This window comes from Strix uralensis, chromosome 2 (genome assembly GCF_047716275.1).
Source record: "Strix uralensis isolate ZFMK-TIS-50842 chromosome 2, bStrUra1, whole genome shotgun sequence".
NCBI lineage: Eukaryota > Metazoa > Chordata > Aves > Strigiformes > Strigidae > Strix > Strix uralensis.
In genome coordinates, this window is record NC_133973.1 from 35649822 (window position 1) to 35670012 (window position 20191).

At 37.9% G+C, this 20191-nt stretch overlaps 1 protein-coding gene across 7 annotated transcripts in view; it reads left to right on the forward strand.

Annotated features, from left to right (window-relative positions):
* The window catches only part of TTC3 (tetratricopeptide repeat domain 3), a 62737-nt gene that overhangs the window by 6066 nt on the left and 36480 nt on the right, over positions 1 to 20191 (forward strand). For all 7 annotated transcript variants that reach the window (XM_074858328.1, XM_074858327.1, XM_074858331.1 and 4 more), the window contains exons 6-15: positions 988 to 1041; positions 3154 to 3277; positions 4202 to 4287; positions 5070 to 5164; positions 6869 to 6931; positions 10885 to 10939; positions 11642 to 11804; positions 11930 to 11978; positions 13074 to 13197; positions 16406 to 16460. In XM_074858328.1, the coding sequence (XP_074714429.1) occupies positions 988 to 1041; positions 3154 to 3277; positions 4202 to 4287; positions 5070 to 5164; positions 6869 to 6931; positions 10885 to 10939; positions 11642 to 11804; positions 11930 to 11978; positions 13074 to 13197; positions 16406 to 16460 (868 nt within the window). The remainder of the gene's footprint in view (positions 1 to 987; positions 1042 to 3153; positions 3278 to 4201; positions 4288 to 5069; positions 5165 to 6868; positions 6932 to 10884; positions 10940 to 11641; positions 11805 to 11929; positions 11979 to 13073; positions 13198 to 16405; positions 16461 to 20191) is intronic.

A 20191-nucleotide genomic window follows, 5' to 3' on the forward strand; every position in this document is an offset into this window, starting at 1 on the left:
TAAATATTTGCAGAGTCAATGATACAGTTGACTGCGGCCCTTGTAAATTGCTAAGAAAGAGAGTCATATCAGTGAGAAAAATGGCACCATTCCTGGATGAAAAAGTTAAATACTTTTTTCCACCTCAGTTATTTTTCCCTCATTTAACAAATGATATTTAAGGTTTGCTGTTGTTGTTGACTTAAAACAGAAGCATAAGAGTGCAGAGGAGAGAATGATATAAGACATGTTCTCAGCAGCTGAAGGGAAAATATTTTATTTTATTTTTAATTTAGGTATGACATGTCTTTAAAAAAATAATTTGTTGAAATTCTGTGCTCAATCACAAACTACACTTTTCCAGTCTACTTTACTGTTATATGACTTTATATGATTAGGTATTCAGGTGCTGTATTGATCTTGTGGATTCATACTTACGTTCTTTTGCTGCTTCGTCCTTCAGACTGAGTGCTCTGTTTTCACCTCCTTGTACTTCAGGATGTCCCTGCAGTTTTTCCATTTTGTCTCATGTGATGGGTTCTTTGTGCTGTTTCCTCTCTGGTAGTCTCCCATTCAATCTTCAGATGAGAGGGTCTGTGTATATTCCCATCTCCCTGTTTACCTCAGCTTCCCTCTTCTTACTTCCTCAGCCTGTATATCCTTCTCCATGTAAAAGTTTGTATATCCAATAGTAAAATTTATTTGGAGGAGCAGAAGAGCTCAGGAGAGGAAGTACTGTTGTTTTGGATGGTTTTCATGGGATGTATCAGCTGGTTCTTTGGTATGTAGGTAACTGCAGAAGTGGTTAAAGTGTCTGACTTTCCTACCCAGATGTCACAGCATCCATGCATTCTCTATTTCCATGCCCTCATTTATTTATTTTTCAACAAAAACAGTAGGGGATTTAACTGAACAGAAAATGTTGCTGAGTTGAACCTGGGCAGATAGAAACTAAAGTTATCCGGTCTTAATAACTTGGGTTTTATTTGTTTTCTATCCCTCTTCCAGAATGTTCCACCTTTTATCGGTGGCATACTGAGAATTGGCAGCAGAATAGAAAATGTAAGTTTCTTGAATTGTTTTTAATAGGAATACTTATTTATGTGTGAATATGAACAAAACATTTGTACAAATGTCCAAAACTTTGAAATGCTTGCATAAATACATTGAGTTTGTAGTTTTTGGAATATGTAGTATATAGGACTGGAGTTGCCAGTTGTTGCAACTCTGAGCCACCAAACGAAATCTATGTGTGACTGGAACTGTGAAATAAATATTGTCTGTGTTAGAAGACAAAAATGCTTGAGAACTTTGAGGGTAGTTCGTATGCTGAAAATAAATGGTTTGGAGGTTGCTACTGCAGTGTGGCTGGGTGGGTTTAGGCTGTGCAGCTGGAGCCCAGGTCAGCCCCCCGTGTATCTTCTTCAGTACCCGCTGGTGGCCTTCCTTGTTGCTTGCTTGCAGATTTGCCATTTCTTCTTGAAGACTTATCCTTTGACATGTCACAGTGCTCCCTCTCTGCCTTCAGTATTGAAGAGCTCTAGATTCCCTCCCACAAGCACACAGTCCTATCTATGTGTGTTACGCTAAAAATCTGGTTAAAAGGCAAATACACTTTATATGTAAAGACAAGAAGTTATTGTTAGTATAGTTGAAGTCTTCTAGAATTACTTATTTCGGAAGAAGAAAGAAAATGAAGAAATACTACTAACCAGAGAAACTCTCTAATAATAGTACAGTTAAAATTGTAATACACTCAGTTCCTGTATCTGACCCTTTTCCAGGTGTTGCGCTTACCCTTGTATTGCTCCTTGGGATCCTGAAGTAAATGGCTTCTGTCTGGTGTTTGCCTGTGTGGGGTGAGGGGTATAGTTGTTGCTAGCTGGAGTTCTTAGCTGCAAGGACTGCTGTCGATGTTTTCTCCCTCCTCATCCTAGGATCTACTTAGGTTCATTTTCAAACCAAATTAGTCATAACCACATGGTCAGAAGAAAAATTGCTGTTACAGTTAAAACAGAGCTTTAAGCAGGTCAGGACAAGCTCAGAGGAAGCCTGACAAGTCACAGTCCTGTGGCCTTGCAAACTCTGTACAAAACCTGTGGCTTGTTACTAGCGATAGCAATGCTGTATGGTGGGGCTACAGTGCTACAAGCAGGGCTAAGCTTGGTCACTGAAATGATGCAAAAGTTCTACTCTTTGGAGGCAGTTTGGAAATCTTTTATGAGATTCTCAAGCAGTGATACTGATTCAATCTGATGGACTGTGAATGGCAGAGTAAGAGTGTGGTTCGGAAACGGGCTGATCCACCCTCACTAGAGGATGTAATGTACTAGACTCATTACATTTTTCAGCTTGTTAACTTTAGACTGTGGATGTTGTTAGTTTCCCTGTGTTTGTCACTTTTTTCCACTTTCTAGTTTCTGCTGCCTGCTGTAGGTTAACTGCAAAAGCTAAAATAAAAACATTATTAGAAGACAATATCACAACTGATAGTAGCAATAGGAGAAGCAGAACAGGTACAACCGTGTTACTGCTGGATTACCCAGTTCCTGTATTTTTAGTGATATTAGCCTTAGTCATGCGAGTTTTTACATTATTTTTCAAAATCTGTAGGCTCAGATAATGTGAGAGTATCCCAGGCAACAGACAGTCTTCACTTAATCCCTCTCCTTCAAATAAAGCTCTGTAGCTTAAACAATTAAATTTAGTTTGAATAGAAGGGAAGTCACAACTTAGAGAATTTAAGTCTTAGTCCTGCCTGGGCTAAGCCTGGAGAATGTTGTTTTTTTGATCAGGCTTGTCACTTCACACTGAAGCAATTTTGTTTGCAGTTGTTAAAAAGAAGTTTCTAAATCATATTCTATAATTTGAGTGGCTCCCCTGACTCCTGTTGAAAGAATGATTGTTTTAATTTTGTGAATATGCTGTATCATGCTGTGCTTGAGTTACCCAGATATTTATATTTGTGACCCGTTGTCCATTTCAAAGGCTAACAAATTGGGAACAAGTGTGTAGTGTAACTGTTACAGTAGTATTGTTTGTTATATTTACATGGAATGCTTCCACTATATTGCCAGTGAGCTGTTGCTCTGTTGGTGTTTGTTGTTTTTGTTTTAAAACTTTGCTTTGTGTAGAATTAGTTACTGTTTATTTATTTTCCTTCAATTGAAATAGGGTGTCTTTGATGTTGGGGATGCACTTGATTGGGTCAGATACACAGGTGATGTCAGTATTCTGCAGAGGCTGGAGAAACTCAGTGATTTTGGTTGGATCTATCTTGAAATTTTCTTTGCTGAGTGTAAGTATGAACACTTCTGAAGAAACAATGGTGAGGCAAGTCGCTTGTGTTGTAATTATGGAATAGTTCATGTTTCATGTATTTCGTTACTCTGGGAGTGACTGGAAAAGTAGCGGTGGTGGTGTGGTGGTTTTTCTTGTTTTCTGCTTATTTGAACCAGTCAGTTCTTCCCTGAATCTCTGTATGTGGGTTGTATTTACAGTGTATGTGCTCTTCCTGAACAGGAGCTCAATATTTTTTCACTTTGTCCATTTATGGGCTGTATGTGCACCCTGTATCCCTTTAACTTAGGGTTAAGTTAAAAGTTGTCTGAAATACTATGTGGGTCTTTCTGTTAACCATTTGGCAGAGGATTTTGTCAAAATTGAAATGTCAGTCATATTTCAAAAATTAGCTTATGTAGCTCATGGGAGTTACCATAAGATATTAACACTAGCAGGAGAAGTCCTGCTGAAATTACAAAAAGCTCCCAGGCCCGCTGTATTTGATGTGTGTTAAATGGCTTGTATTTTGGTCTTACTTTTTACATATACACATTCTAACTCAGCTGTGCAGTAGGTAACAGGGTAGTAGAAGTTGAACTCGCATGTAAGGAGAAGAATCTTTTTATAGTTAAGTACTGAAGTACAAATTCTTTAAATACAAATCTTTAAAATACAATTGCGTTTCACTTGATTGCTTGAAATTAGGGAAGTACTTAAATATTTTACGGGCTGCAGCCAGTTATTTTGGGCTTACCCAATAATAAATAATTCATTTTCTTTTGAACATTTCTGTTGCTTAATTTGTTTCTGTTATTTAGTTGGTATGTCAAATTTTGCTTTCAGTCAGAAAATAGAGTATGATTCTTAGCAGCAGAAGATAAACCCTACTTCTTGTCTTTAACTTTTTCACCCACTGTATTTTTCTGAATTTTGTCTCCAGGTAAACGTTATATTACTAAAGTTGCTTTGGAAGATTGTGATTTAGTTGAAGAGTTTAAAGCTGTGACCTGTGAAAACTGTAGGAAGGTGAGAGAAGATACCAGAATGTGGTTGTGCTTTTCTTTTTTTCTTGTTATTTTTGGGGGGTTTTTAATGATCAAAGATTATAAAAATGACCAAATGATTAAAGGTAAAGGTTTCAAAAGCTTGGGTGAGTAATCATCCTGACATAAATAGTTACCTTGAGAGATCCTGGCCTAATAAACAGAGCATTAGTTGTTTATGTTGCCAGCGTACATTGGAGAGCGCTCCCTTCCTCACCACCCAAAAAGCTCAAGGAAATATAGTTAATATTGATAGAAGACTGTTCAACTTGATCCTTTTAAAACAGAAATAAGATGCTCTCAAATTCTTTGCCATCTGTTCCCTTAGTGTAGATGTTTGTGGTTTTTTTCTATGGGGGTCTGGTTAAATCCCGTGTCTTCCGTGCTACAGTTCTGTAGTTCAGGAGCTACACTGAAAGGAACTGAGTAGGGAACTGGTTGAGCTGTGCTTTACTCGGCCTACTTTGCTATTTGATGCATTCTTGCTTTTGATGACTATGTTATGGAACACAAGAGAGCTTCTGAATTAGTCCTGCTTTTTAATTATTGTTCGTTGTATTCTTGTCTGCATAACATTTTTATTTGTACACTTTTAAGCTCATTAATTGCAATGAATTAAAAGTATTAAATTACAATAATAGTGCATATGTAACATTCTGCTTTTATAAGCATAAAAACTTAGTTGCCTCTTGTCGAATGTTTTTTTCTCATTGCAAATGAGTTGCATTACAGTCGTTGCTGAATTGTTTTTTCTTGATTCCACAGAACAGTGAATCTATGAAACAGAAAGGAAATGAGGAATTTTCCCAAGGAAACTTTGATTGTGCTATAATGTCATATACTAAAGCCATAGAGTTTTGGTAAGAACTAACCTGGTTAACTAGATTGTGTTATATTATGTATTCAGCTTATTCAGATTTATCCTGATTCTGTATAGTTTTGCATAGAGGCCAATGATATCTAATTTAAAAAAAAAAAAAACTATATAACACATTTTTTGTTCTATTTTGTTTCTTGTTACTAGTTGTTGTTTGCACTTTTACTGCCCCGAAAATCCTGTTAGGGTTTAAGGCTGATCTAAAATTACTAACAGTAAGTACAGTAAACCTGAAAGGAAATAAGTTATTTGGTGTGAACAGCCACTTTTGGTATCATCCCTCCTAAATACTATTCCAGCAGAACAGTGTGACCAACTGTTGTAAATATTTGTCTCGGCTATGATGCAGAAAAAGTGAGCAAGAACAAATATTCAAGTATGTTCTTGGGAACGCTGTATGCAACAGTCTTAATTTCCTTTTGTAAGTCTTGTTTAATTTTTTCCCAAAAGCCATTTGCTGAAAGGCTTTGGAGACTTCCCTGGACTCTATAAAGGGGCAGGGAGACAGAGATTAAATGAGAATTTGTCATATGCATATAGAGCATTTGCCCCCTTCCTGTAGTCTGCACAGAATATCAACTAATTACAGAACACTGATTTGGTGTAATCGCTACTTGTGTTGTAGTTGTGCAAATACTGCTTTTACAAGTTCTGGTGTCTATTTGAAGTCTGTAGCTTTATAATCGTGCAGTTGAAAGGATTAGCATTTTACTGATGTCTTGCTTCAGATTTTATGTCACATAGTAGGATACATTTTAATCCCAATTTCAATCTTGAAAAGGTGGGTAGGCTGACTTTGGTCAAGTGACTGTATCTGAGATGATGGAGCAGGCTAAGAAGGCTTTGCTCAGGGTAGCTGGTTAATGGGAGGGAGGAGCAGAATTCAGTGAAAGAGCAAAGGAAATCCCATGGCTTGGAAAGAACAAAGGGAGTCTTATGGTTTCCAGGGGCTGTAGAGCTGAGCTGTTGGTACAGCTACTGGTTAGAAATTCTTCTTCGTCCTGAAGACCCTGCTGGAAGGTGAAGGATAGCTCAGTGATGTCTAGCAGCTACGGAATCCTTCTTTTATCTGCTCTGTGCACTGCCTTTCGTTTCTCATTCTCCCAGTGTGAGCTGACTTTCATCTGCTTCATCATCACACTCCTTCCCTAACTAACTGCATCTTCCCTTGGCTTCCTTTCTGGTGGTTGCTGGATTACATTTATCAGTTCCCTCTTCTCATTCTCCATTAGGTATGCTGGGGACAATGCTTTAGCTCTGTAGAACTGCTGCTTAGTCTGCCCAGTCAGGTAGTCGAGCTAGCTTTTCCATGCTTCATGCCTTTTTCTTTTTCTTTTTTTAAACAAAGATGAGATTGTAGGGAACATAGTAGCCATGTACTAGCCATATCTTTGGACCATTTGAGGTGTGCTTTGCTATGTTTGTCAGAGCCTAGTGAGTTGAGGAAGGAGTTTAAATATCTCTTTTTTTTTTAAAGTAGGCTGAGAGTGATTTGAATCTTACAAATTATTATATGATGAAAACTAATATTCTCAGTGACTTGTAAATCAGTGGGACTATTCAAGGAAGCTTGTATATAATTTGGTACTAGAGTGCTTGCAGACAACTACTGTGAAAACTTACATTACTTTTGAAAATCTTAAGGAGGAAAAAAAGTATGTTACTAACTCTCTAATTTTTTTTTAAGTCCTGCAAACCATCTTTTGTATGGAAACAGAGCTCTCTGTTTAATTCTCACAAGGCAGTACAAGTAAGTAACCCCTTGTTTATAATCTGAGATATTCTGGTGATCTGCAGTTAAAAACTGGCAATATACTTAGGAAAATAGTATTTTTAAAACTTAAGTTTATAGTAATGGTGGTGATGTGTCCTCAGAAAACTGATACTAAGAAAAATGAATAATATTAGCTGTATCTGCTGGCAGTATGTAATACCATTTAAAATTTGGGGGAGGGGGGGGTATACAACAACAAAAGAAATCTCAGTACCACTGAGTATTGTGATTTTTATTAAACCTCTTGAAGAAGAGATCAGTGTGGGTATGGGGGTTATTTTCCTTAAGCCAGTTGTTAAGCTAAAAATCTTGTTTATGAGCAAGGTGAATGTGTACCTTTTATGTAAAGCCAACGCAAGAATTTGTTGTTAGTATAACTGAAATCTTAAGGGGTCAAATTGTTATTAGTCCAGATCTAATTGTTGAATAAAAAGGAAATAATGACAATGTAATTAAAATTAGTATCCACATGATTCTTAGTTTCTGCCCATTTTCTTGGTGTTATGCTCACCCCTCCACTGCCCCTCTGGGTAGGTACTAAGGTCAGCAGTTCCATTGCTGTAGCAGTGGGATTAGAGAGCTGTCAGCATGCAGAGCCCTTCTCTGTGGGGAATGTGATGGTCATGCTGATGGTTTCTTCTTCGTCATTCTGGGATCCACTTGGGGTTGCTTTTGTGTTTTCCAATGTGCTATTATACCTTTGTTCTGTCTTTGGTATGCAGTACCCTGTTACATCTGAGTTTACTGTTCATGGTACTTTTAATGGATATTACTTCTTTGTTACTCTTAAAGACATAATTGTCTAGATCTGGCATGTCTTTAACTGACCACTGAGGTCTCCACTGCCAATCCTGTGCCCCATTTCTTGTCATCTTCTGCCTGTACTCCTTTGTTGCATCCTGTGTCTCCACTTCTCAAGGCCTCTGCCCTCATATCAGGGCTGTATTTCTTTACAGGACATCATCATTCTGGAGTCACAAATACCTCCTTCTGTATAGATACCAGTAACAAGCAGTTATTCCATCTAAATCTATGGTTGTACCACACAAAAATAAACAAAAGTAGAACAAAAGGCCATAGACACCCGGTTAGTTAGAGAAATGGATGTCACGGTTAAACCAAGTGAAAGAAAACTTCAGGCAGGTCAAGCTGCAGTTCAGGCTGAGCAGGACCAAGGGGCCTCAGTCCTGAGGGTTTGCAAACTCAGTGCTGAGCTTATGGCCTGCTAATGGCAGTGGCAATACTGTATTACGGGACAACGCAATTATAGGGTGTTCTCCAGATCATGTGCTGGAGTGTTCGTGGCTTTATCCAAGGAGGGTGTATTCCTCCCACTTTCAGAGCCTCGTGAGAGACAGTGGCCGTGTCCCCTGTCAGGCTTTCATACAGGACAGGACCTTTCCCTTGGCCTCCTGTCGTGATGTTAGACAGTAGTCTGGGGCAACTTTCCTTGCACTGCACCAGGCTGTCGAAAGGTGGCGCTGGAGGAAGGACTGGATGGGTGAAAACAAAGCTGAGCACACACTGGAGAACAAGACGAGTGATTCAGTTTTTTATGATCTTTTCAACTGCTTTTATAATCCCATAGTATCTGAGGTTCTATACCCTGCTGTCTTTTACTCAAGCGTTTTTCCTTGTGTTTGCTTCCTTTGCAATATGAATATGGTGCAGTTTCTCTCATTTTAATCCCTAGTTCTGTTGTGGGTTTTTTTTACTACTGATTTTTTAAAATGGATTGCTGCATCTCTAAATTCTGCCACTACTACCCCGGGTTTCTCTAATTGGGTGTGGGGGGTGGTGTTTTTTGTTCTAACTTGCTTTCATTTCACTGAATTAACTCTTCCTGAAATCTTGAAGAATTTTGTTGTGTAAAACATACTCCTTGTCTTGCAATTACTGTTTCTTTCAGGCTTTTCTTTAGTATCCAGCTTTTGTTACAACAGAGCATCTCGTTCTCCTCCTTCAGATTGTTCTGTACAAGCTTTCCTGCTACAATGGTTACAAAAAACAGTGGTAGTGACTAGGCAATTTATGAACACTTTCATGTGAAACAAGTTTGGGTTTTTTTCCATATTCACTCCCTTTGTGGAGGTAAAATAGTTAATGCCTCATAGGCCTTTGCAGACTTCTCAAGTTAGGTCTTGCTGCAGACATTTTCTAAAGGCCTTACTGAGTCAGCATGACCCAGCTGTTGAAGGGTGAGGTTAATTGTAAGCTTCCTCATCTGAAGTACTCCCTATGTGTTGCAGAAGGAAATATTAGTAATGATTTAGCAGCAAATCAAGATTTATTAATGACTAGCAGCACTTAATCATTAACCAGTTTAAGGATTACAGAATAATTCAGTAAAATATGTTATGATTAAAATAGGGACTTAACTAGAAAATGACAAGATTCACACTAACTTACTACAAGGTATCCTAAATCAGTGTGTGTATAGATATATATGTATACTCATAAACACAAGACATACAGACACACAGACAGACAAATATTTGGATCCAGTGAAATATGTATGTACCCACACTTGTGAAAACAGCTGTGTATATCCAAACACAGCGGGAGGTAGAGAGGTGGGTGAAAGAGAAGGCTAGCCTACAGTTAAAATTTCCCTCTTCTCGAGTGTGAAGTAAATACTTACAGTGCATTGCCATTCCTCAGCGGGTGCTAATTGAGACTCAAGGGGGGTGACTTCACCCTGGCCCTTTGTTGGCTTTAATGGTACCTCCAAGAGTTATTACTTGAGAGGTGTCCCGCTCATGGGAAGTGCTGGTCACAGGCCTGCGGGAGAGCTCAGGGTCTCACTTAGGGTTGTTATTTATAGGGTCCAAGATAATTGACTTTCATCAGGTACTTTTCCACTTTGGCCCAACTCAAGTGATGAAATATTCTGGTGTTTTCCACCAGTTGCGCAGCCCCAGAACTTGATGGATGTGCAGTTCTCTAATTGCCCTCCCTCGGCCACGTCCCAGGTACAGATGTACCAGGCTGTCAGGAGGTGATGGACTGTTATTACCACTCCCAAGCGATAGGGAGAGCAGGAGCCAGGCACATCAAGGGGGTGCCTTAACACCCTGGTCCACTGCTATTTGCAATCCACACTGCCCTAGGTTGGTATGTGGCCCAGAAGTTGGGGGCAGGGTGGGGAGGTGGGAATCACACCAGGCACCGAGTAGCCCTGCAAGGTGGGGGAAGATTGCACCACCACAACATGATAGCTCTTTGTTGTAACTTACTGCATCCTGCTTATCTGATGCATAGCTGTAGTGCAGTGAAGAATGAGTGGTATATCCCAAAGGTATATAAACTCTGTAACTGCCTGCTTTGGGCAGATGGGTATCTGCAGAGGTGGTAGCTCCTGCACTGTGTTCTCTCCCATAGCCATAGGGATAGTTTACTTCTCTTCTAACCTGACCAACATTTTAATTCCGGTTATTCCATGACACCTTTTATATAAAAAGTCAGAGTCGGGCATGTTCTTCAGTTGTTGGGATGTTTGGAGATTACTGTCTTTCAGTGCTCAGCAGTTAATACTTACACCCTTGAATCTCTAGCTATGATGACATAACTACTTTATGATTTCTGTCAAAATATTTAGGTTTGGTAGTCAGGCTTTTTTATTAAAGCTTTGCTTTTTAGAGTAGCATTTTGTTAGAACCCAGTTAGGGGGTAGGTACATATGTAGAAATGCTGGAAAACCTAGGAGGTAGGGGGAGGGAATAAATATCTGATGGGTGAATTGAGACTGTAACATTTTAACCCAGGTAAACTTCAGCTAAGAAGTGGTATCTGACTGTGCCTTTACACAGGTGAATGAACTGTTCTTTTATTCACTTTGTATTTTTATAATGCCTTGTACATCTGGTCTGTAGGTTTTTTTCTGAAGTACAACTAATAAATACCTCTTCTTTTTTGCTCCCTTCTCTAAGGAGAGCCCTTGCTGATGGAAAAAGAGCAACTATTTTGAAGCCTAATTGGCCAAAGGTTAGTTTCATATGCATTTCAAAATTGTATTTTGTTGGTACTGTAAACATAAGAACCCAGAGTCATAATTACAGCTTTGACCCAGGTGGATGTGACATGTTCTCATCTGTGTTTAGCACTAATGACCATGGAATGAACACAGTACCTTGTGGACTAACAGTTCTGCCTCAGTCAGCCAAATACATAGTTTGCTTGTACTTTTATATTAAAAAATGTTATTTTGACATGCTTGTAAGTGTTGTTACATGGTGTTCTGCATGTGTAAAGACAGAAGAAAACATTTATTACATTGTTGTGCATAGCTATGTTATCACAATGCTTTAAAAAGAATATATGTAGTCCTTACAAAAAAAAAATCCTGATTAATGACCAACATGTATTTCCCAATATTCTTGGCCTAAAGAAGAGTAAATAAGGGTTAGTTACAAAATTGCCAAGTAGTAGTTGAGATTAGTGGAAAAGGAAAATTTACTCTATTCCAAAGCCAGGGACTAGATGCTACTCCTAGTGAATTATCTTTCTGTTCCAGTCTTATGAATAGTTGAAAACTTTGATGAATCATCACTGGACCTGAAACAGGTGCAGTAGATAACTTCTGAGTATGTAAAATTTTACTTTTTATTGTCTACTGCAGCTGTTTTGAATATAAATTCTTCTATTTGTGTGAATGAATGCTTGAAACTCAAACTTATGTCCTTGTAGGGTCACTACCATTTCTGTAAGGCACTGTCATTACTGGGGGAACACGAACTGGCTTTGGAAGCTAATGAGAGAGCTCAGGAATTATGCAAGAATATTCTTGATGGACTTAAGGATCTTATTCAACAAAATGACAAGTTAAAGAAGACATTAGAAGAAATCAATGGTAACCTTTTCTCATTTCAATATCTGCCTTGAACATAGCTGAACTCCTTCATTAATAACTTTCCTTTGAAACTAACTAATTTCTCTTTTTTTCTTTTTTTCCCCTTCCTGTATAATTTTCTGTAGGTATTAAACAACATAAACAGAAACCAAAGAAATTGCTTCTTGAGAAAAAGTAAGCAACTGTCAAGTTTACTTTTTTCAATTAGCGAGTTTACTATAAGATTTAAGTAATACATAGCATAGATATTGCTTAAATTTTGTTATTTATCAGTAAATAAAAATGGAAGAAGTAAACTTACCAGAACTGCAACCAGAGTGCAGCCTAAGAGTAAAGAGGGCTTTTATGAACTAAATAAACTATCTTGAGATGTGTTCCACTTGCAAGCAGTTTCCTTCAGCATTAAGTTTTACCCATGTTGGAAATAGCAGGAAGCAGTTACATTTTCATGTGTTTTTCCTCCCAACTTTAAGTACTTTGCTGTTGAAGAAATTTGGTGCCTGAAAATGTGCAGTCACACCCACTTTTTTGTGTTAACTTTGCTATATAAAGTTCGCTGGGAGATGCTAATCTGATTTGAGGAACTGAATGCTGGCAAATGCATTTTGGCAATGGTAAAAATGAACGTGTATCATCATTTGTAGGAACTTGGTTTTGTCACATCTATTCTGTGCTTTTGCCTTGCCCAGAGAAAGTAAAAGAGTTTCTGTGTTCACAGATTCAGCTAAGTTACAATATATTCTGTAACTTTTGTATTAAACATTTTTCTGAAAGATCTTTTTGATTTTTTTTTTTATTGGTCTACTTGTAGTAATGTGCTGTCATTCAAAACCAGTACAGTAAGTAAACTACTAAACAGCTTTTTGTAAACCTGAAAATTCTGGAGGAACTTAAATTTGTTTCCCTTCTATAATACACAGATAAAATGTGGCCTTGGGCAAGATTAATCTTTAAAAACAATTTTTCTAATTCATTACCATCCTTTTTTTTTTTTACAAAAAAAAGATGCAGTACATCTGTTCCCGTCCTTTTTATAGAAAATGATGCACTTTTTTTGTTACATTTTTGCATAGCCTTGGACTGTGTAATGTGAAGGTATAAAAATGGCTGTTTGATCAAATCCTTTAAATATGCTTAGGCCATTACAGTTTTATGAGGGTTAGACTTCTTGTATTTGTTGTTTCACAATACATGTATGATTTGTGTCTTAAATATGGGGAAAAGACATAAATCTTGGAAGAACTAGGGTTTTCTCTTTTTACATATCAGAGACTGCAGTTCTTCAGAGTCTCATTTAATAATTTCTCAAGAACAAAAAGAAATAGAAAAAGACAGAAGGAGAACACAATCTGATCCTAAAGATCGTCAGTGTCATCAGAAACATGATACCAGGGTAAGTTATGCTACAGCTGGCATTACAAGGCTTAACATTGTTGATTTTCATCATCTGGAATGTGTTATTTAGTGGTGTGGCTGAAAGTTTGCAGCCACTGTGCTTTAATAATTGTGTACTTTCTCAGCCAAGTGCACTTTTCCAGTAATAATTAACTACCAAATCAGTGTTCAGAACTTAGGATTTGAAAGAAGGTGGGAGGGAGGTTGTTGCTTGAATGAGAAGGTGGAGGCCATATGTTATGGGGAGGAGAGAACTCTCTTTGGGCTTACTGAAAGTGAGACTGAAGTCATGTCTGATTTAATCAACTGTCAATGTGCATTCAGATGTGGGCTTCCTTTTGGCTTTAGGAGAGGATTGAGTTAACGTGTACTGGTGTAATGGAGTTCAGTGGAAGAAGCTTTATCCAAAGTTAATTCATATACAGGGCTTTTGCTATACTGGAGCATTTTTTAGCACTGATATTGTGACGTTAAGGTATTTGCATTGTTATAGACCATTATTTTCATGCTCTGTAAACAGATTTCTTTTGTACGGGAGAAAGCTGGTTAAATAGTATGCTTAACTGCATTGTATTTAAAACTAGGGTTTTGCGGTTCTCAAGTATCTCTTTGGCTTGTGTGTTTAAAACAAGTGTAGTGTAGTGCAAGATGGAGTTGTGTTACTTTAGCCCTTTGTAATTCTTTAGATTCATTCTTTGAATTTAAAAGACTGTTCACAAGCACAAATAGTCTACTAGATTATTTTTACTAACTTTTTTGGTGAGGAAGGCTAAAGGAGAATGTGAAGCTCTTGCAGGGGAAATTTAGGCTGCTTGGAGAACCACTGCTGAAGGTAGCAGCAAAAGTGGTTATACTGAAGTAAGATGTTGTAAATGTGAGGCTTAAAGTCCAATGTCAAGGTTCAATCTCTTACTCTATTGCACAGAGGATACAGTAATGATTCAAAATTACCAATACAAGATCGTAATGCCCTGTGATACAAGGTTGTGTGCAATATTGATCATTTACCAAAGATCTGCAGTTGGTTGGTTACTCCTCAACCTTGGGGAGTAACCTTGAGAGGTGTCCCAACTCAGGAGGAGATCACTGCCATGCTGCCAGCTACTTAGAAGGGAGAGGTCAAAAAAAGCTCACTTGGGCTGTCATATTATGGGATAAAGTGGTTGGCTCGTAGTCAAATTACATGTGATGGCAAAGGTAAGCATGAGACTCCTTGTACCCACAACTTCCTTTGTTCCTTGACCAAATGAGTTTTGGAAGAACTATGCCATTTATGTGTTAATCGCATGATTGGTGTTCCGGTTTCCAAGCTCTTACACATCAAAGCTCACTGTGTCACCCTGTCCCTGTGTGGGTTTTCAGAAAAACTGGTTGGAACTAGAGAAGTTCATGGCCTGGTCACAGACTAGGCCTTTGCTTCCTTTGGAGGCTGAACCAAACTACCACTAGTTGGTCAAGGAGGTAGGTGCATCCACCACAGAAGCTTAATAGAGTAAATTTTGTTCTCTGATCATGGTTGATTTTTGTTCCTGAAAAATAATTAAGGATATACATTAGTGAAGGATTACTAAAGAAACCCACCAATAAAAGCCTCTAATTCTGCATTTTAGAAGGTTATTCTACTGTTGAAAGTACAATGGTGTACTGTGTTGTTCTGGTTTAACCCTGGTAGGCAGCTCAGCCCCACACAACTGCTTGCTCACTCCCCTCAGCAGAATGGGCAAGAAAATCCTGAGTGTAAATGTGAGAAAACTCGTGGGTTGAAATAAAGACAGTTTAACAGGCAAAGCAAAAGCTGCACTCACAAGCAAAGCAAGATAAGGAATTCATTCACTACTTCGAGGCAGATGTTTAGCCATTTCCAAGAAAGCAGAGCTTTATCGTGCATAACAATTACCTGGGGAGACAAAGCTGTAACTCAGAGCTTCACCCCCTTTTTTCATTTTCCCCTAACTTTTATTGCTGAGCATGACATCACATGGTACGGAATACCCCTTTGGTCAGTTGAGGTCAGCTGTCCTAGCTGTGTCCCCTCCCAACTTCTTGTGCACAACAGCTGTCGGGGCAGCATGGGAAACAGAAGAGGCCTTGACTTTGTGCAAGCACTGCTCAGCAATAGCTAAAACATCCCTGTGTTATCAACAGTGCTTTAATCAAAAATCCAAAACACAGCACTATCCGAGCTGCTATGAGGAAAATCAACTTTGTCCCAGCCAAAACCAGTACATATGTTTTTATTCCTTAAAAAAATCAAACACACAGCCCCAAAACATTGGAAAGTTGGGGGATTTTGTTGGTGCTTACCTTGGTTTAGGTGGGTTTTGCTACTGGATGTCAGTGGAATTTCCCAGCTGTTGCTATCTTAGTGCCTCATGGCCAGTATAATGAATGTGCATAAATTTTCCTGTGTGGTTTGCTTTGGTAGACACATGCAGACTTTGACAGTCCTGCTGTAACAGCATGGAATTAAAAATTTAATAATGAACCTCCAGACAGTTCTTCAGTTTCACAATAATTATTAAAGAAACATTTGTACCTCTTTCTGATTGTCTTTACCATTGTTATTGTAAGATCATGAAACTGTTATAATTTAGCCTATAAAGTATGTTACAAATAAGCTATATAATCTAGAAAACAAGATGATAAATCATGTGAACCTACTAGCAAGGTCAAAACAGTGCGTACATGAAAAAACTTCTGAGTTTCACAGGTGGGTGGGGCAGCAAAAAAATGACTCAGTGGGGAAAATGAAACCAATGTACAAGGGCAAAGGGAAGGAAATGAAAGTTAGAACTTGTTGAAAAAGACAGCAGTTGTAGAATGCACAAGAAGTGCTTAAAGATTTTTTTACTGTCTTACAAGAACTTTTCATTTGCTTTTATGCTGGGAAAATCTTCATAATGTAGGTCTGTAAACTTGTCTTCCTTTGGGATGAATATAACTGCAGAAAATGCTATTTTGTCGGATTAGTAGATAATATAAATTGATATGAATTTGGGGGGAAAGTGTAAGTATACAAATCCACTTTGATTTAATGAAATCGTTTTTCTTTACCTCTTGATTGGGGACATAATATACTGTATTATCATTGTGATTTCTTTGTTTAAATGTTAGTGGCTTAGGTTTTTTCTTTGTTTAAATTTAGTGAGTGATATCTATTTGGTTTTTGTTATCTGTGTAAAACCAAACTAATTATTTGTCGTTAGGTGACTGACAACCAAAGAACAGAAAGCAAAGGTTGGTCTCTGGAATTTCTACCAAGTGAGTTTGTTTTTGCTATTTATCAAGTCCGAGTCGGTTCTTTCTTTGCTGTTGCCGTTATTAATAAGCAAAAGTGTATTTAGTGTTATTTCCACAACAGTAAGCTATCATGTTTCACTTCTTTTCCTGTTAGCTTGCAGTTACTTAGATACTTCTCTCCTGTGTTTCTGTCTTATTTCCTTCATGCTTTTGTAGTTTGAATCTACTTTACATGGATGAATTCAGAATTGAAACTGGAACTAAAAAGTAGAATGCCGAGTCACAGGCTAGAAATGCTTTCCCTTCTGAGACAGGTACGGGATCTAAAAGGATCTAAATTTAAGAGAAGTGTGTGGGTAGGTTCAATATTCACATTTGTGGTATTAAAAGCTCCTTATTGATCCTTAAAATAATCCTGGGGTTAGAGAGGAAGGCCAAAAAATACTTGAGAGTGGATTTTTTAGCTACAAAGTTTGAGAGGTGTAAGTTGGTGTGACTTACTGTCCATGTTTGGGTTTTTTTTTTAAATGAATAAAAAAACCAAACCACCCAATCCCTTTTATAGAGAGAACTCCCACCCACTAAAACTCCCACAGTGCCAGAGTTACTTTTCTGTGATGAAAGTGAAGTGCAAGCAATTCTGATCTTCAAAGTGAAATCTTCTCCTGAATTTTGCTTGTTTTTTTTTATCACCTGCTAAACTGCTATAACCAGGAAAGCATAAGATATTTCACTGACATTCCGAGATTTTTCTTATTTCTAATGTTTGTATGGAATACTGCATCTGGACCAGCTGAATGCTTATGCTGAATTCTCAAGCTGTGACCTCCAAGGCAGTGGGTCCTTCTAGTCCTGACCATGCAGCAGTCTGAAGTCCTTGGTGCCCAGCCGTCCTGTTCTTTGGTGTTTGCATACTTAAATACTTAGCTGAATAGGTGCCAAAGTTCAGAGCACTTCAAAATTTGATTTTAGGAAACTAGTGAAGATCTGTTACAAAATATTATTTTAAAATAAGCAGTAGAAGTGATCTTGCTCTTGTGGATTTTGGATGTATGTATCTTGAAGAATTAAGGGATTTATTGGGAGATGGGAAAATGTGGGAAAGGTTGCGAAAGAAGAGTCAAGACGAATTTGTTGAAAAGATATGTTGTAGGATAATAAAGAAAAGAAGAAACTATGAAGTGCTGAAGGAACTTAATGCAGAAAGCATGACTCAGGGAAGGGGTTTAGAAAGGGGAAGTCAAGCTCTGGAATACAAATCAATTTTGAAGAACTATATGTAGATGGTGCGAAGGAGCAAAATGTGAGATGCACAGAGGCTATAGGAAATTTTGAATGAGTTTGACACAAATGACAACTAAGTGAATCCAGACATTTTTCTGAGCGAGAAGGTGTGGTCTGGATAGTAATGGAATTTGACGACATGTTATAAAACAAAGCTTTATTGAATCAGTGGAAAAAATCATCAGCAAAGTGTCTGTACAGCAACCTGCCCAGTTGCTGATAGCAAACACAGGATTATAAGTGATGCCCTGGCTCCAGGGGACTGTCCAGGACACTTGGTGTCCAGTTCACCTGGCAGCAAGACCAAGTCGTACAAATGTCTTTCAAATGCAGGCAGGAGTTGTGCTGCCCCTTGGCTCCACCCACAGTAGTGGGATTTGAGAGAATTGTACTTCACACGAATAATGTGGGCAGTGTCCTGCTGCCCTTGTTGGTCAGGGGGCAGGGTGTCTGCAGTCTGTCTGTGCTGCTGATACCGGTGAAGGGGCAGGGTGTCAGAAGGATAGCTGGTTTTTTTAGAGAGGTTGAGGAGGGAAAAGGGGTGATGAAAGGATGAATGTTGGGAGAGAACTGGAAATTATTCTAGCCTAGAGAGACCATAGATCTATGAAATGTTGCATTGAACATAGTAATTTCAAAAAAAACCTTTGCTGATTCTGTGGGTTTTTTCTGTTCTTCCTTCCTCCTCCTCCTCCTCTTCCCCTCATACTTATGTCAGTACAGATGTAGAAGAAAATATTTGATTTGGCTTTGATTTGAAAGGAGGAGTTACGCTCTGAATGACTAGCTGATACAAGTTTACTGTGGGTGGGGAAGAATAGCTTTCTTTTTCTTAAGCCTTCAAGTGAACAAAGGCTAAGACTTGCAGGAGTTTTAATGTAAAGGAACTTTATGCCCCTGTATCTTATCTTAAAGTTACCATCCTTTTTAATTTCAGTTTTTGTCTGCATGTACTATTTTTTTGAGCATGTGTACGTTTCTGTTAAATATCTTTGTTCGCTTCTAACGGGAATGTCTAGCAAAAACAATACTACTTCTACTAATATTTTAAAATGTTTGTGGGGTAAGTGAATCATGTTCTCTGTTGAATTAATGTATCTCAAGTATTTTAACTATAATTCAACAGGATTTGCTTGCTATATTTTTTAAAGTATTTTTTAAAAATCTGAAAGTAATGTCTTTTTAAGTTGGGTGGTATATGGGAATAGTAGTTTCTGTAGGAATTTTTGCTGAAATAACTTTTGTTGAATGGCTTTTTAAATTAGATCATTCAATGAAAAAAGAGTATTGATTAATTCTTTCTTTTGTTGGTGAGAGGGAAGTCTTGTATTTCTTTATCTTCAGTAAGATTTGTTTTGAATGATAGGTTGGTTCCTTAAGGGAGAGGGACCTATATAATGAAGAAAAGGTAGTATTTCTCTATCTCTAAATGGTTAAATGATGACATGCTTTAAGTGGTTTTTGGCTTTCAAAAGGATTATTGTTTTCCATCATTTAAATGTCTCTATTTTGAGGAATTTGTGATGATAGTTACTGTTGCTTTGGAGTTTTTGATGCATATGAACTGTTTCAAGAGACACCTATTCAGAGTCCCGTGTGACAAATTTCAAGAAATGGTTCATGAAATAGTTCTGAATGTGTTCAGTCTGTGACGTTAGATTTTTGTTCAGATTAATTTAAACTTTATGTTGTTAAGCAGTTTTTAATGAAAAATTACTTCTGGCACAAGGCATGAAGTGTGTATGCATATAACTTAACTTGAGAAATGAGTACATGAGACATCCCCCCGGCTTGAGTGAGATTACTCTAATGGGTAGATTTGTATTTTTCTGTAATCAGTGTCTTTTAGTATTTTGTATCTAATTATAGAAAATACTTCTCTGAGTATCATGAAATAAACAATTTTTAAGCCTAGATAGTTACTGAAACTTTAAAGATAAATAACCCCTTTTTTCAAAATTGAGTTTATGTAGTTCATCATAAGCATAATAATAAATCAAGCAATATTTAATGATTTAGGCAGCTGTACCTTATGTTTGGGTTCCAGTGCTTGAATAGCTTGAATCCAGGTGCTGGACTGTATGTTGTCTCTGTGATTTTTGAAAAGTCACAGTTGCCTCCTAAGCTGCTTCTGAAAGATTATAGCTGGAATGATACCCTATTGGAACAGGTAGCTGATGCAGAAGGCAGCATTCCTATATGCCTTGTAACATCCATTGGGTTTAGCAAAATAAAATCTGCTGGTCTGCACCCCTTCAACTTGTATCTGTAATAAGGAACACTTGCAATATGCTCAGTAGTTCTGCAACTGAATTAGCTGTTTGTTAGTTCCTTACCAGTCCAGAAATGCTATTTCTTGCCTCGCTTGTCTAATTGTCCAGTTACTAGAAAGCAGATCTCCCGTAAGTGGATTGTCACTGTTGCTGTTGAGTCATTAACGCCTTGTAATGTTCTGACTTAAGGTTCTT